The sequence below is a fragment of the Sprattus sprattus genome, assembly GCF_963457725.1.
Source record: "Sprattus sprattus genome assembly, chromosome: 4".
NCBI lineage: Eukaryota > Metazoa > Chordata > Actinopteri > Clupeiformes > Clupeidae > Sprattus > Sprattus sprattus.
The window spans coordinates 37898646-37912961 of NC_137923.1; the positions used below are offsets into that span (position 1 = coordinate 37898646).

Sequence of the window (14316 nt, forward strand, 5' to 3'; positions counted from 1 at the left end):
AAGTCCAGCTGACCAACCCAGTCCTCTGTTAGAAAGTTGTTTATTCAGAACCTCTGTTGACCAATCAACGTCTACCTTCCTCCATAATCAACGAGAAGTTTTCAAGATGGGGCTTGAAAGTACTATGGTCTGGTAAGGAGTGAACACATTTACTTTATTTGTTGTGTAAATGTTGGCTTTTCCTCAGAACATTTATATATTAAACTAGGGGGCGTTTGTGTTTGAAGTGTATGTCTGTACAGATTTTGTATTTGTGTATTGTAAGCGACACAAGGACCGATTCTTATACATGGCGTTTTCCTGAGTCATTAGCAAGCTAGCTAGCGATAGCTGTCGCTAGCTAGCCAGCTAAATGAACCATCTAATGTTTACAAAAGCTTTGTAGCTACATGGAAGACATTTAAGTTGACGTAATGTACATCTCTAAATATTTTTAATCAGTGTCATGGACATAGATAATGGAATTGAAACACGCTTCATATTTACTGAAAATATACACTGCCCTCTTTCGAGGTAAAGTGAAGCAAAATACGATTGTAAATGACGTTTGTAGCAATGACCCCAGTAGTGGGACAACGAAGCTTCCACAGTGTTCGTTATGTTGGCTGGGTTAGTTAGCCGCGCTAGCTTGCCAACTTTTAAGCCAAAATGACAGCTGTCATACCTTTGTCTCTGGATCGCAAAGTGTCTGACCAGTTACAGTGTTGGCTGTAACCGTAGGTTCGCAGGTTATCGGGGGCAAGGAGATTTAACATTTTGGTAAACATGATATCATTTTAACAAGTCGAAGTATGATCTGTTCAGGTGTCATTATTTTAAAGCTACGCAGTCACCATAGGAATCTGTAATGTACGATGATCATGTTTTGGTAAGAACTGCTAGTCAGCTACTGCTAGTCAGTCAAGAACTGTCAGTTAAGAATAACATTGGACATATGTTGTCTAGTGTGGACAACAGCGAATACATGAGGAATGGAGACTTCTTGCCCACAAGACTGCAGGCACAACAGGATGCCGTCAACATTGTTTGCCACTCCAAGACTCGCAGCAATCCAGAGAACAACGTGGGGCTCATCACAATGTCTAAGTAAGTGTAGCCGTGAGTTCGTATGAGACCGTGTGTGAAAGAATTATGTCATGTTTGAATATATGCAATATATGCAAAACGATGTTGTTCTAATGGATAGATCCAAATGTATTTAATTAATAATTGAGGCAGTTTTGACTTCAAAACTGTGCCATGTTTAGTTCAACAGAGCTTAATTGTCAGGGAATCATTCATTTTCTCTCCGCTCATATTTCTCTCTCCAGTAACTGTGAGGTGCTGACCACTCTCACCCCAGACTCTGGTCGCATCCTCTCCAAACTGCATGCTGTCCAGCCTAAAGGGAAAATCTGCTTCGGTACTGGCATCAGAGTGGCTCATGTAAGTGTACACAATCTTTATTTTATGCAGCTCTTTGTCTCTGCTTATGATACACTTTTTATATGGTTTTACATAATTGTGCAGAGTTATTTATCTTTTTCTGGTATCACAATCACAGGGGGACAAGCACCTGCGATATATTCATAATACAAATCATAAAAAAACACACGGATTCATACTTAAATACCTGATGGAACACCTGGGGTCAGTTATTTAGTCATAAGCCCTTTTCATGCTTTAAGGGTTAGCCAAGAGAAATCAGGAACTATTAACAATTCTGCACTCATTCAAAACCCTCACAGATCTGGGATTACAACATCGTTGTTTAAAACTACTAGTGTCTGTTTCTGATCTTATGCAGTTGGCCCTGAAGCACAGACAGGGGAAAAACCACAAGGTGAGAATCATCGCTTTTGTGGGCAGCCCAGTGGAGGATAGCGAGAAAGACGTAAGAATTTCATCTTTTTCTTTTTGTTTGTTTTCCCCAATTTTGTATACAGTTTCTTATTGGTCATGTACAACTTGACATATAGGTTTTGAAATCTTTGCTTATTTAATGTTTTTCTTTCTTTTTTTTTTTATCCTGTTCAGCTTGTCAAACTTGCAAAGCGTTTGAAGAAAGAGAAAGTGAATGTGGATGTGGTGAACTTTGGTGAGGAGGTGAGAGATGGCTTCCCTTATTGTTCCTGATCAATACCGTGTTTATATATCATAGTTTAGAACGTCAATTAACTTTTGATTTGTGCACATCTATGTGGAGTTTAAATTAACTGCTGGTTTGTGGTAGAGTGAAAAATAAATGGACCGACAAAAGTACACAGAGTAGCAACATAGCTATATTTGCTATAGATGCACTCATTACAAAGAATATAAAAATATAAATATAAGTTGCATATTAGGATTCTATATCCAACTGAGTAAGAGTATATGAGCACAGGATTGGCCCAATACTGGTATCTTTGTCGGTGCATCGCTACAGAAAATAATGCACTTCGAGGCTTAACTCTATTACCACAACAGACGTGCATCATGTTCTGCTACCCGAACACCATATTGTTTATTGTCCATTATCCTTTACATAGAATGCAGCTCCTATCAGGCTCAGATATGCTCCAGTGATGGCTGCTTTGTGCAATTATTGATAGGAAATATTACTTACCTTATTACTTACCAATGAATGACGTAGCCATTGTGTTTGATGTGTTGCTGCTTTGGAACTACTAGCCCCTTATACATGCGTCAATGTAAAGCTGTTACATCGCGTCTACCACGATAGAAACTCGCGAACGTGTTACAATTGCCTCATGTATAAGGGGTCTAGATGTAAACCGTTAGTTTTTCCGCCGATCGTCTGAAGCTTTCGAGAGAGGTGGTTTACCACGTTCGTTCGGCTTAGAAAAGGGCGTGTCAAATCAGGCCGATGTGTCATGGGGGAGGCCGTGCGTGGGGAGACGGTGACAGGAGGCTAGAAAGTTAGAGGCTAGAAAGTTCACTCCATCATCTCTTTGAAATTCCTTATTCCATGAGTGGTAGGCTACAATGTGACTGGCTGTTTTAAAATATAACTAATAGCCTAACGAAACAAAAATAACCCAGGAAGTTTCATCTTCGAGACGTTAAGGCTTCTTCCAATACTGACAGCTGACTCATAGCTTGCAGGTTTGCGGGAGACGCGACATTTGAGGGATGTCACTTAATTTAAACCTTTTTTGCTTCCGTTAGTGTGTGTGTGTGTGTGTGTGTGTGTGTGTGTGATGGAGACAGAGAGGACTCAGTAAAACATTGGAAAACACCGTGTCTCGTAAGCCTTAAGCTATCAATCACCCCCACAATGAAATATGCCATTACAGTCGCGACAAACTTCTTGGCATTGTGGTGCGCCCAAAACGCAAGCTATAAACGTAGCCATCCTAATGTAACCAAAATATACCTCTGCTGACATGCCTAACCTTCGTTCTATTTAGAATTTGTCTTAGCACTATGCAGGAATAAAATAGCATCTACAGTGTCAGGATTCAGGCGAGAGCACCTGGCTTCTATAACGCGCCCTGCTGCACTGAAGGAGCGCTCACTCGCAGCACCTGTTGCTGGAACGCATATAATTCATTTTGCAAGGTGCTGTAGTCGTGGGAACGACTGGCCTGGTTTCTCCCAAAAGGAAAGTAGATTTTCCTCTGCTGATCCCGCGTCTATATGGAAGTTAGTAGAGAGATTGCCGGGGAGTAAAATGCTCCCTTTCCTTTACGTCTGCTGCTGGCTAGTAATACAGACAGCCGGAAAGGTTAATAACGGAATGAAATAGCTACACATTACACACGCTATGTTTTAATAAAAGCCACGTTACTCACATACTGGTTAACACTGTTTGTTACAGCACATACAGGTGCATCTCAATATATTAGAATATCATCAAAAAGTTGATTTATTTCAGTAATTCTATTCAGAAAGTGAAACTCATTTTTTTAAATAGGTTCATTACACACAGACTGATATATTTTTTGTGATTATTTCTTTTAAATTTGATGATTATAACCAACAGCTAATGAAAACTTCAAATTCAGTATCTCAGAAAATTAGAATATTACTGAAGACCAATAGAAAAAAGGATTTTTAACACAGAAATGTTGGACTAGTGAAAAGTATGAACATGTACAGCACTCAATACTTGGTCTGGGCTCCCTTTGCATGAATTACTGAAGCAATGCGGCGTCGCATGAAGGCAATCAGTCTGTGGCACTACTGAGGTGTTATGGAAGACCATGTTGCTCTTATAGTGGCCTTCAGCTCTTCTGCGTTGTTGGGTCTATTGTCTTGCATCTTCCTTTTCACAATACCCTATAGAATCTATGGGTTTTAGGTCAGGCGAGTTTGCTGGCCAATCAAGCACAGGGATACCATGGTCCTTAAACCAGGTACTGGGACCTTTGGAAGTGGGTGCAGGCGCCAAGTCCTGATGGAAAATGAAATCCGCATCTCCATAGGATGGTCAGCAGAGGGAAGCATGAAGTGCTCTAAAACAGACGGCTGTGCTGACCTTGGACCTGAGAAAACACAATGGACTAACACCAGCAAATGACATGGCACCCCAAACCATCATTCACTGTGGAAACTTTACACTGGACCTCAAGCAACTTGGATCCTGTGCCTCTCCTCTCTTCCTCCAGACTCTGGGACCTTGATTTCCAAATGAAATGCAAAATGTACTTTCATCTGAAAAGAGAACTTTGGACCACTGACCAACTGTGCAGTCCTTTTTGTCCATAGCCCAGGTGAGACGCCTCTGACGTCTCCGGTTCAAGAGTGGCTTGACACAGGAATGTGACAGTTGAAGCCCATGTCCTGGATACGTCTGTGTGTGTAGGCTCTTGAAGCACTGACTCCAGCTGCAGTCCACTCCTTGTGAATCTCCCTTGAATGGGCTTTGTTTCACAATCCTCTCAAGGCTGCGGTTATCCCTGTTGCTTGTGCACCTTTTTCTACCACATTTTTTCCTTCCATTCAACTTCCCATTAATGTTCTTGGATACAGCACTCTGTGAACAGCCAGCTTCTTTAGCAATTACCTTTTGTGTCTTACCCTCCTTGTGCAGGTTGTCAATGATCGTCTTCTGGACAACTGTCAAGTCAGCAGTCTTCCCCATGATTGTGTAGCCTACTGAACTAGACTGAGAGACCATTTAAAGGCTCAGGAAGTCTTTGCCGGTGTTTTGAGTTAATTAGATGATTAGAGTGTGACACCATGAGTCTTCAATATTGAGCTTTTTCACAATATTCTAATTTTCTGAGATACTGAATTTTGGGTTTTCATTAGCTGTCAGTTATAATAATCAAAATTAAAAGAAACAAACACTTGAAATAGATCAGTCTGTGTGTACACAATCTATATAATATATGAGTTTCACTTTTTGAATAGAATTACTGAAATAAATCAACTTTTTGATGATATTCTAATTTATTGAGATGCACCTGTAAATGTTTGTCGCTACATCCAAACTGCGTCACCGTTGTCCCTCCCTGTGCTCCAGCCGCACCATTTTGCTTGCAATGTGAATCATTTAATTTAAATATGCTTATTGGCATTTGTTGCACCTTAATCATTTTCTACAAACATGATATGCTATGTATGGTGTAGTAGACTGAGACTCTATTCACTACTGCACAAAAACTAGACACGTTTGAAAAACTAGACGTTTGCAATGAAGTAGGTTAAACAACGTTCGCCAATATCTCCGTAAGGGAGATGGGTTATGTGCTCAAATTTCCTGGGATCAAAGAAGACGTTAGTATTCATGTGCAAACTAAAAATCACGCCTCAGGAATGCTGCGCATGCAAGTTATTTCGGGTGTCTCAACTGTAACTAATACCACTGTCATATAATTATGAGTCCAGTAAAAGACGGAGCAAACACAGTTTTCTACCGTTGTTGAAACACATCCACGCGTAGACTCGTTTTCTTTCCATCTGAGAGTGGTTATTCAAAGAAAATATTAAGAACTATATGCTGATAGAAAGAAGGGAACTTTAAGCCACTACACTGCCTGTGCCCGATGCGGATCCACGTTGATGTTGTTAGTAAACAAACCAGGTGGGAGCACATCTCCGTGGTCTTTGCGCATGCCCGAGGCAATGTAACAGCTTCACATTTTGCACATGTATACAGGTAACGACAAGAGCCGTTTCCCTTGAAAATCTTCACACCTACACACGAATACGATACGATAAACTGATCTGATCTCAGTGGCACATGTATAAGGCCCTACTGATTCCTTATCATTTTCAGACTTCCTGTATAAGTCACTTCTACTGCCTGTTTTAGGACATGGCTGAAGACTAGGCACAAGACTAGTTAGATATGTTTCTGGTTTAGTGTTCTGTACCTGGGTTTGTTTGTGCCTTGCTTTAATAATATTAATTGTTCTTCCTGTATGTAACCCTAAATCCTACCCTTTCCCTGTCTTTTAGGAGGTGAACACTGAGAAGCTGACGACCTTTATCAACACGCTGAACGGGAAGGAGGGCACCGGGTCTCACCTGGTGACAGTGCCCCCGGGCCCCAGCCTGGCCGACGCACTGCTCTCCTCCCCCATCCTGGCCGGTGAGGGCGGCACCATGATGGGCCTGGGGGCCAGCGACTTCGAGTTTGGGGTGGACCCTAGCGCAGACCCCGAGCTGGCCCTGGTGAGTGTCTTCTAGGGGTCAGAAGGTCAGAGATTAGGCGGAGAAAGAAGGAGCGGCTGCCTTACAAGGAGTGCAGTGATCCAGTACCATTTACAGTCACTGATTAAAATGGCACTGGAGTTTTCACTAACACATTGGGCTCCCTATTTCAGAGCAGTGGGAAAAAAAGTAATTCTATCACTGTCCCTTGCATTGCAGACACGGATTCACCAGTGCAAGAATACTGTTGATGTGTTTGGTAATTTGGAACGTCTGAGTGTCTGGCTTTTGTTTATGAAAGAGAAAGTGAACACCGTTCAGTGCCAGCTCAACTGTGAAGGGTAACAGAGGAACATGCACTTTGGCATTTCTTTGTGTGTGCTGCTCTTCTTCCACCTTTTGTGAGAGTTTGGGTGTTGCTTATGAAAGTTCTCTCTCTCCCTCCTTCTCTCTCTCTCTCTCTCCCCCTCCATCCCCAGGCTCTGCGTGTGTCCATGGAGGAGCAGAGGCAGCGGCAGGAGGAAGAGGCTCGCAGGGTAGCTGTAACATCAGCAGCTGAAGCAGGCGTTCCCACCCCCACCACAGATGGTAAGAGACCACACACCTCCCAGGTCTAACAGGACACTGCTCCCCACATGTGCTTGTGTTACTCTGATAAGTGGCCCTTTCCCACGACTCTTCTTTGTCTGTCTGTATCCATACTGTTCACCTGTCTTGTGTCCTTCTCCAGTTTACACTATTGTAGTAATCAGGGATCCGTGTAAGCAGTCACAGGATACAAATAGAAAAGTTTAGTGAGGTATTCTTTCACCAGGCCCACCTGTTGTCTTGTGCTGGCCCTGGTGTTTGTTTGATATCTCTTTGTGTGTGTGTGTGTGTGTGTGTGTGTGTGTGTATATATAGAGTCAGCAGAGGAAGCCCTGTTGAAGATGTCCCAGCCTGAGACAGGAGTGGCGGCTATGCCAGACATCAGTAGCATGACTGAAGAGGAGCAGATCGCCTACGCCATGCAGATGTCCCTGGCTGGGGGAGGTTTGTGTCTGTCTCTCACTCGCTCTTTCTCACACACACACACACACACTGACAAAAGACAATTTGCATTCATTTAACCTGTCTCTGGGCTACAACGTGCAGATATCCCTGGAAAGGGGGGGTTTATGACACACTCACAAGTTTGTCTTTTCACACATACACAGCTAACATGTGCAGATGTACCCTTTATTGAGCGGCATTTAAGAGTTACACACACACTAAGTCCTGCTCCTATCTGAACTAGCAGACTTACGCTGGTGTATACCAGACCATCGCCTTATCAGAGTAAAGTACTCTCAACTATACATAATTATACACAGCTCACATGATTACAGATATACTGTCATATTATCATCCAGATGTCCAACGCTTGGGTATACATGTACACACACACACATCCACCCACCCACCAACATGCTTATAACCTTAAAATCGTCTCCATGCACTCTTGTGATGACCCCTTCCTAATAACATAACCCTCATGGTTCTCTCTCCTTGGGTAACGTGTCGTCTCTGAACAGAGTTTGGCGAGTCAGCGATGGACACAAGCGCTCCCATGGACGCCGCTAAGGTACTGCAGTGAAAGACGATCCGTGTGCCCTCTCTGCTTCATGTCTCATGTTGACTGACTTCACATCAGCACCCTCTGCACTCAGGGTTTGCAGCATAGACAGTGGAGCGTCACACAGTTAACATTTAGCAGTTAATGCTTCACACAGTTAACATTTAACAGTTTATGCAGGTTTTTTTTCCTTCTAACCCAGTGGTAGAATAACCGTTTTAATTATGTTATTACATATGCATCTTTGTCACAGATTGCCGAGTGCATACTTTTAAGTGCCTGACATATTACACCTTTTCAGTATTCTCTTCTCTTTCCAGCTGCTTTTCTTTTTCCGTTCCATTATTGTCTTTAAAATAGTTACAGTGTTACACATGTGAACTGCTGTTGCTAATTGGGCCACTCTTGTTGCAGGAGGAGGAGGACTACGATGTGATGCAGGACCCAGAGTTCCTCCAGAGTGTTCTGGAGAACCTGCCTGGAGTGGACCCTAACAACGAGGCCATCCGAAATGCCATGGGCTCCCTGGCCTCCCAGACCGGGTCCAAACCGCCCGAGGGGAAGAAGGACGAGAAGAAGAAATGATGGACGCACACAATTGACTTGACGGAGAATTTGAACGGCTGACCCACAGACTTTTCAACAGCGACGAGAGGACACAAGACCGAACGGGATGACGGGACTCAATGAGACAAGCGAAGACAAACGTGTTCATACAGACTAAACAGTATGCAGAAATGGACAGAACCATAAATAACCAGACTCACAGACGGATAAACAGAAACGACAAGGAGAGGGATGACTGTGTGGTAACTTACAATAATAATAAAAACATAAATAAGAAAAAGAAATACAAATAAAAAAACGTTAATATAAAAAGTATTTTCCATTCATTTTCCCTTCTCTCTTGCTAACGAACTGATATTGCTTATGCATCAGATATGCCTAAAATGTAGTGTAGCCTCAACTGTTTTGTTTTGTTTTGATTTTTTTTTTTTTTTTTTTACTATTGCAAATAAAGAGGAGTTGAACTGAAGGTTATGTTGTCTTCTGCCTGATTGGTTACATTTGTTAAAATTTAGTTGTCTTGACTTTACTTAGTTTTTCCTAGATATTTTACTCTAAATTAATAAATAAAAGATTAACCACTAACATTACACACCATTATGATTACCCCAGTCCTGAGAACAAAGTGCAGTGGCACCATCCTCTTTGTGTGGTACATTAGCCTGACCGATAAGAACCATCCAGATTCAAAAGACATGTGGTAAACGAAATTAAGACCATGGCCCATCCTGCAAAGGCTTTTTAGTGTCAGACTTATTTTTTTCAGTCAGGACACAAAGGGAAATCAGTCAGGTTCTCTTCCTTGTGGTCTGATATGATATGGTATAAAGTGCCTCAGGAGGTGTTATGGGGAGACTTGAGAGAATGATGATGCCAGACATGGTAACTGATGGAGCATGTTTCAAATACAACAAAGAGTTACTATTTTACATTTTATTTATAAAATATTTTTAAAGTCGACGAAGTGACAAGAAAATATATAGACTAGATGTAAATGTATCAGTAACAGTTGTGTGTTTCATATTTGTTGACAGGTAAATTATGTATGTGCATTTCAGATGAAGTCTTACATTTAACTGAAATGTCCATTGCACTTTTAAACATTCATTTTTTTTCCCATTGTAATTGACATGAAAAAAAAAGCGGCCATAAATGGAAATGCTACTTCTACGGTACAGTCCGCTGTATACAAGGTATAAGAAAAAGACACTTCTCAATGCAGCTTGTAGGAATCAAATATACAGTTTACAGTACATGCAATGTCTACAGTAATTTAAGAAAAAAGTAGTGACATCACAGATATTTACATATGAATGATACAACCTAAATGCGTATTACATCTGTTGCAAGAGCAGCAACCACAATGGGGAGAAGAGATGAATTATAGATTCTATTTTCTCGAGGCAGTATTTTTAAAAGGCACAACGCCTTAATACAAGATAAAAAAAAAACACGGACTTGACAAACGTTATTACAGTGTAGACATGTTATGAAGGCAAATGTGAAGCCACCGATAAAAAAAATATCTTTGCGTAGTATTACAACATTCACAATTCCAGATATTCTGTAACAGATAAAGAGCATTTGCAGATCAAGGAAAACACTGCAAAGGCTTATACTGCATTTATCATGATCATCTTAAACACTCATAAAAAACATTCGTTATTGATACTTAGTTCAATAGGCTGTTAAATGTGATAAGCGATGGTACTGCTACCTGAGGTATTCAGAAATAAGTCTGTTATAGGCACTACAATGAAATCAACCTGTCAAATTAATGTAACTATTACAATTTAAATGTATATTTTTCCATGCACCCCTTTAGCATGTTTTAGGTAATGTTTATGTAGTTGTGTGACACTGGAAAGGGATATATTGCAATCAGCACATTCAAAGCCCCTTGTGTCCTGTAGTTTAACAGTGATTGAGAAACTTTTGCCAGCATCTTTGGACTTGTGTCTGGGAGGGAGTGTGTGTTGGACCTGGAGGCTAAGAGTCGGTTCGTCTCGAAGACTACTAGCAGAAGAACCTGCTGGGGTTGGGGATGAGGTTGACCCTGACAACTTATTAATGCTTTGTTGGCTACTGGTTTGAGGTAGATTTCCATCTTCAATTGGATTGGAGTTGGGAATGGTTTGTCTGGTGCCAGGAGCACTTTGGCTGGTGTCTGCGGTGTCTCCGAGGTTAACCTCCTCATCCAGGGCAATAACCTGCTGTGATGAGGTGAGGTTTGTAGCTTGGGATGAAGACAGACCACCGGACCATGAAACGGAGTGGGGATGACGAGGCGGTGGTGGTGAGGGGTCTGGTACTACATAGAGGCTGTCAGGATGGTAGTAGACAAACAGGCATTCGTCTCTGATCTCCGGAACCGGAACTTGTTCTGGCGTAGCTGGTCCTGGAACAGAAGGAGGCTCCGGAACACTGGGTGGGGGCATTGTCCTTATGACACCATCGGTGGTACTGTGGCCAATAGGGGCAGCCCTTGGCCTAGCTGGAGGCTTCCCCCCGACAGCATGGCATATCTGATGAGCATAAAGCAGCTCTCCAGTTGAAAAGCTGGCATTACACATCCAGCACTGATGCGGAAACAGAAGAGGCTCTGATGGAATTTCAGATGCTGGGAAGCGGAGGTTGTTGTTGTGGGACTTCAAGTGATCCTGCAGGGCACGGTTGTTGGTGAATGACTGATTGCACAGGAGGCAACTGTGGGAACTGCGACCATTGTGAAGCAGACTGTGTTTCACCCAGTTTCTCAAACTAGAGAAACCCTTCCCGCAAACTTCGCATTTTAGTGTTCGATAGGGCCTGTGAATCTCGCACTGGTGAGTGTTGAGGCTTCCTTCGCTAGGGAATGTTTCTAGGCACAGTGGACAGGCATAAGGTCTGTGCTCCGCATGTTCCAGTAGATGCTCCCTGTACAAATTCAGAAAACGAAACTGTATGTTGCACTCTGAGCATGAGAAGGATCGGCCCTTCTCTTGATGAAGGCGTTGGTGCAACCACAGCCTGTGCCACCTTTGAAAAACACGACCACAGAGTCCACAAGTATACTTGTTGCCAGATAAGTGTGTTTGCAAGTGGGCGTGTAAAATACTAGACAGCCTAAATGTCTGCCCACAGTGTTGACAGGCAAACCTCTTGTGTGAAGTCCTTGTACGGGCATGAATAGAGGATACTACGTAGCAGTCAAGAGATGGATGTGAGGATAAAATGCTAACATCAGAACGAGTAGGAGAAGGTGGCCGAAAGTTGCAAGGACTGGGAGGATCCGCATCCTCTGTACAGGATGGGATTGGATGTGGGCTTTTACTCTGGGGAAGGTCCTCTCCTAGCATGTCTGGACGGAATGAAGCATTGTCTTGAGAGGCGAATGACTGATCGTTCAAAATCAAACAGTGCTCGTTCATATGTTCTGGAGAATCTGGCTCCTGAGAAATCTGAGAGCTCTCCTCTGTTTCTTGACTGTTCCAAATGTCAGTCAAGGGTCCACTGCAGGCCTTCTCCTCACCACTAGACCTGCAGCAATCTCTGCAGTGAGCCCTTACATCCGAGTCCCTCTCATAACTCTGGCCGCATGTATCGCATAGATATGGGTGAGCCTTTGTGTGTGTTTGCAGATGGAGGATGTACTGGCACCAGTGGTTTAGAAGTTTCTTGCACAAGTGGCATTTGAAAAGGCTTGGTGTATTCACCTGACCATCCACACCCATCTGGACCAGGAAGCCCTCAATGTCGTTTTGCTCCTTTGAAGAGCAAACCCTGGAGGCCTGATGTGCCCTCAGCTTTGGTAGATCATTGCAAGCGTAGCCACAATGAGAACAGAAGAAAGGGGTCGCTCCTGTGTGCTCAAGAGAATGGATCTTCAGTACCTGCAGTTTACTGAAACCTTTTCCACAGACTGAGCAGGCATACGGCTGGAGGGGCCAGTGGACTCGCTCATGGGCACTCAGGCTAGATGGCTTGCTGAAGGTCTTTCCACAGTCTTTGCAAGACAGGCCCTCTCCTTTGTGAGTGCGCTTGTGAATGTGCAGTTTTCTCTCACTGGGGAGGTCTTTCCCACACACAGGGCAGTTAAAGACCCCCACCGATAAATTAGCCAGGCCAGTGGAAGGTTTAGCGTGGGAGACCTGGCTACTTTTCTCATCTGAACTGATGTGACCTGCATTGGGAAGGTGAACTTTAAAATGGGATATAAGTTGTTCTTTTTTGGAGAATCGCTGGCTACAGCATGGGCACTGTATGAGTCCTGGTACTTTATGCACGTTCCTGTGGAGTTTTAATTTCGATAGTTGGGCAAACCTCTTTCCACACTGGTGACACTGATAGGGTCTTTCACCCGTGTGAAGCCGCTGGTGAACAGTGTATGCAGAGATGTGGCGAAAAGAACGCCCACAGAACCTGCACATAATGTACATTGTTGTGTTTTTGGCTGATTGCTGCTTTACATTCTGATCTGCTGGGAATTTAGATATTATTCGTAGCTCTTTACACTCAGAATCCTCAGAATACTGTGTGCATCCATCAACTGTTTGAACTGTTACTTGAGAAGAGGAAGGCATATTCAGGGAGACTGATGTTTGACAGCCAGAGTCAACTAAGACATTCACAGTCTTTACAAAAATATTTCCATCAGTTGGAGGAGATTCCACTTCAGAATCCTCCAGAGGTTCTGATGCAAACGATATTTCGCCATGAGGCTCAGAACCATTGAACTGTCTATAGTGTGCAAAATTCTCATTTTCCTCTTTAATCACAGTTGCCTCTTTATTTTGGACAACAGGTTGTTCAATCACTTGGAAAGCATTATAAGTTCCTTTTCTTTTTGATTTCCGCCTCTGTTTTTTTCTACGCCTTTTCTTTTCCACAATTAGGTGTGCTTCTGCTGTTTTACTCACAGGTGGACTTGAATCTTGAGTTGGGTTGATCTCAGGATCTACAGGGATTCTTGTTTCTATGTCAGGTTCACAACCTATGTCTGAGACTGATATTTCAACAGTGTCAGATGAAACAGCAGACACCATTTGTTCCTCTGTAGGGACAGCTGGGATTGTTTTAGAGGGCTGAAGTGTTTTGTCTGAGCTTTGAATAACAGCTTGGCTGTCTTGAGCAGGAGAGGAGGTTGTTTCACCAGCTGCAGATGTATATTCTTCACTGCGGTGAAAAGGTGAGTGAATTGTAGAGGCTCGGCTAGATCTTCTCAGAGGGGTTTCTGAGCTGTTCACAATTTTTCTTGATTCTTGATCATGATTCTTTTCATGAATGCTGACATTCCCCATTTCTGAATCAACGTCAGATGAGGTCTTCTTCTGTGGCCTCTTCTCCTTGCCTCCTTTTTTAATTTTTGGTCGGACAGGTGCCTTAGTTTCCCCCTTCACAGGCTCCTCTATCATCATTTCATTTTTTATCAAAACATTTTCACTTTCAAAAGATGTACTTTGACAGTCATAAGTGTTGAAGGCAACGGTGAGGGAAGCATCTGAATTAATTATTGTGTCTGTGATCTCGGCAGATTCCACCATTCCAGAGGTTCTAGAACTGAGTTTTCGCTTCTGTCCCTTCCTTATTTTCTT

At 42.8% G+C, this 14316-nt stretch overlaps 1 protein-coding gene across 1 annotated transcript; it reads left to right on the forward strand.

Moving 5' to 3' along the window:
• The first annotated feature begins 70 nt into the window (after window positions 1–70).
• On the forward strand, window positions 71–9212 carry psmd4a (proteasome 26S subunit ubiquitin receptor, non-ATPase 4a). The gene is made up of 10 exons (XM_080836527.1): window positions 71–132; window positions 946–1086; window positions 1311–1425; window positions 1787–1873; window positions 2017–2085; window positions 6388–6603; window positions 7062–7170; window positions 7486–7614; window positions 8136–8185; window positions 8591–9212. The coding sequence occupies exons 1-10, from the start codon at window positions 107–109 to the stop codon at window positions 8759–8761; spliced, it is 1113 nt and encodes a 370-aa protein (XP_080692653.1). The 5' UTR covers window positions 71–106; the 3' UTR covers window positions 8762–9212.
• Window positions 9213–14316: the final 5104 nt, after the last annotated feature.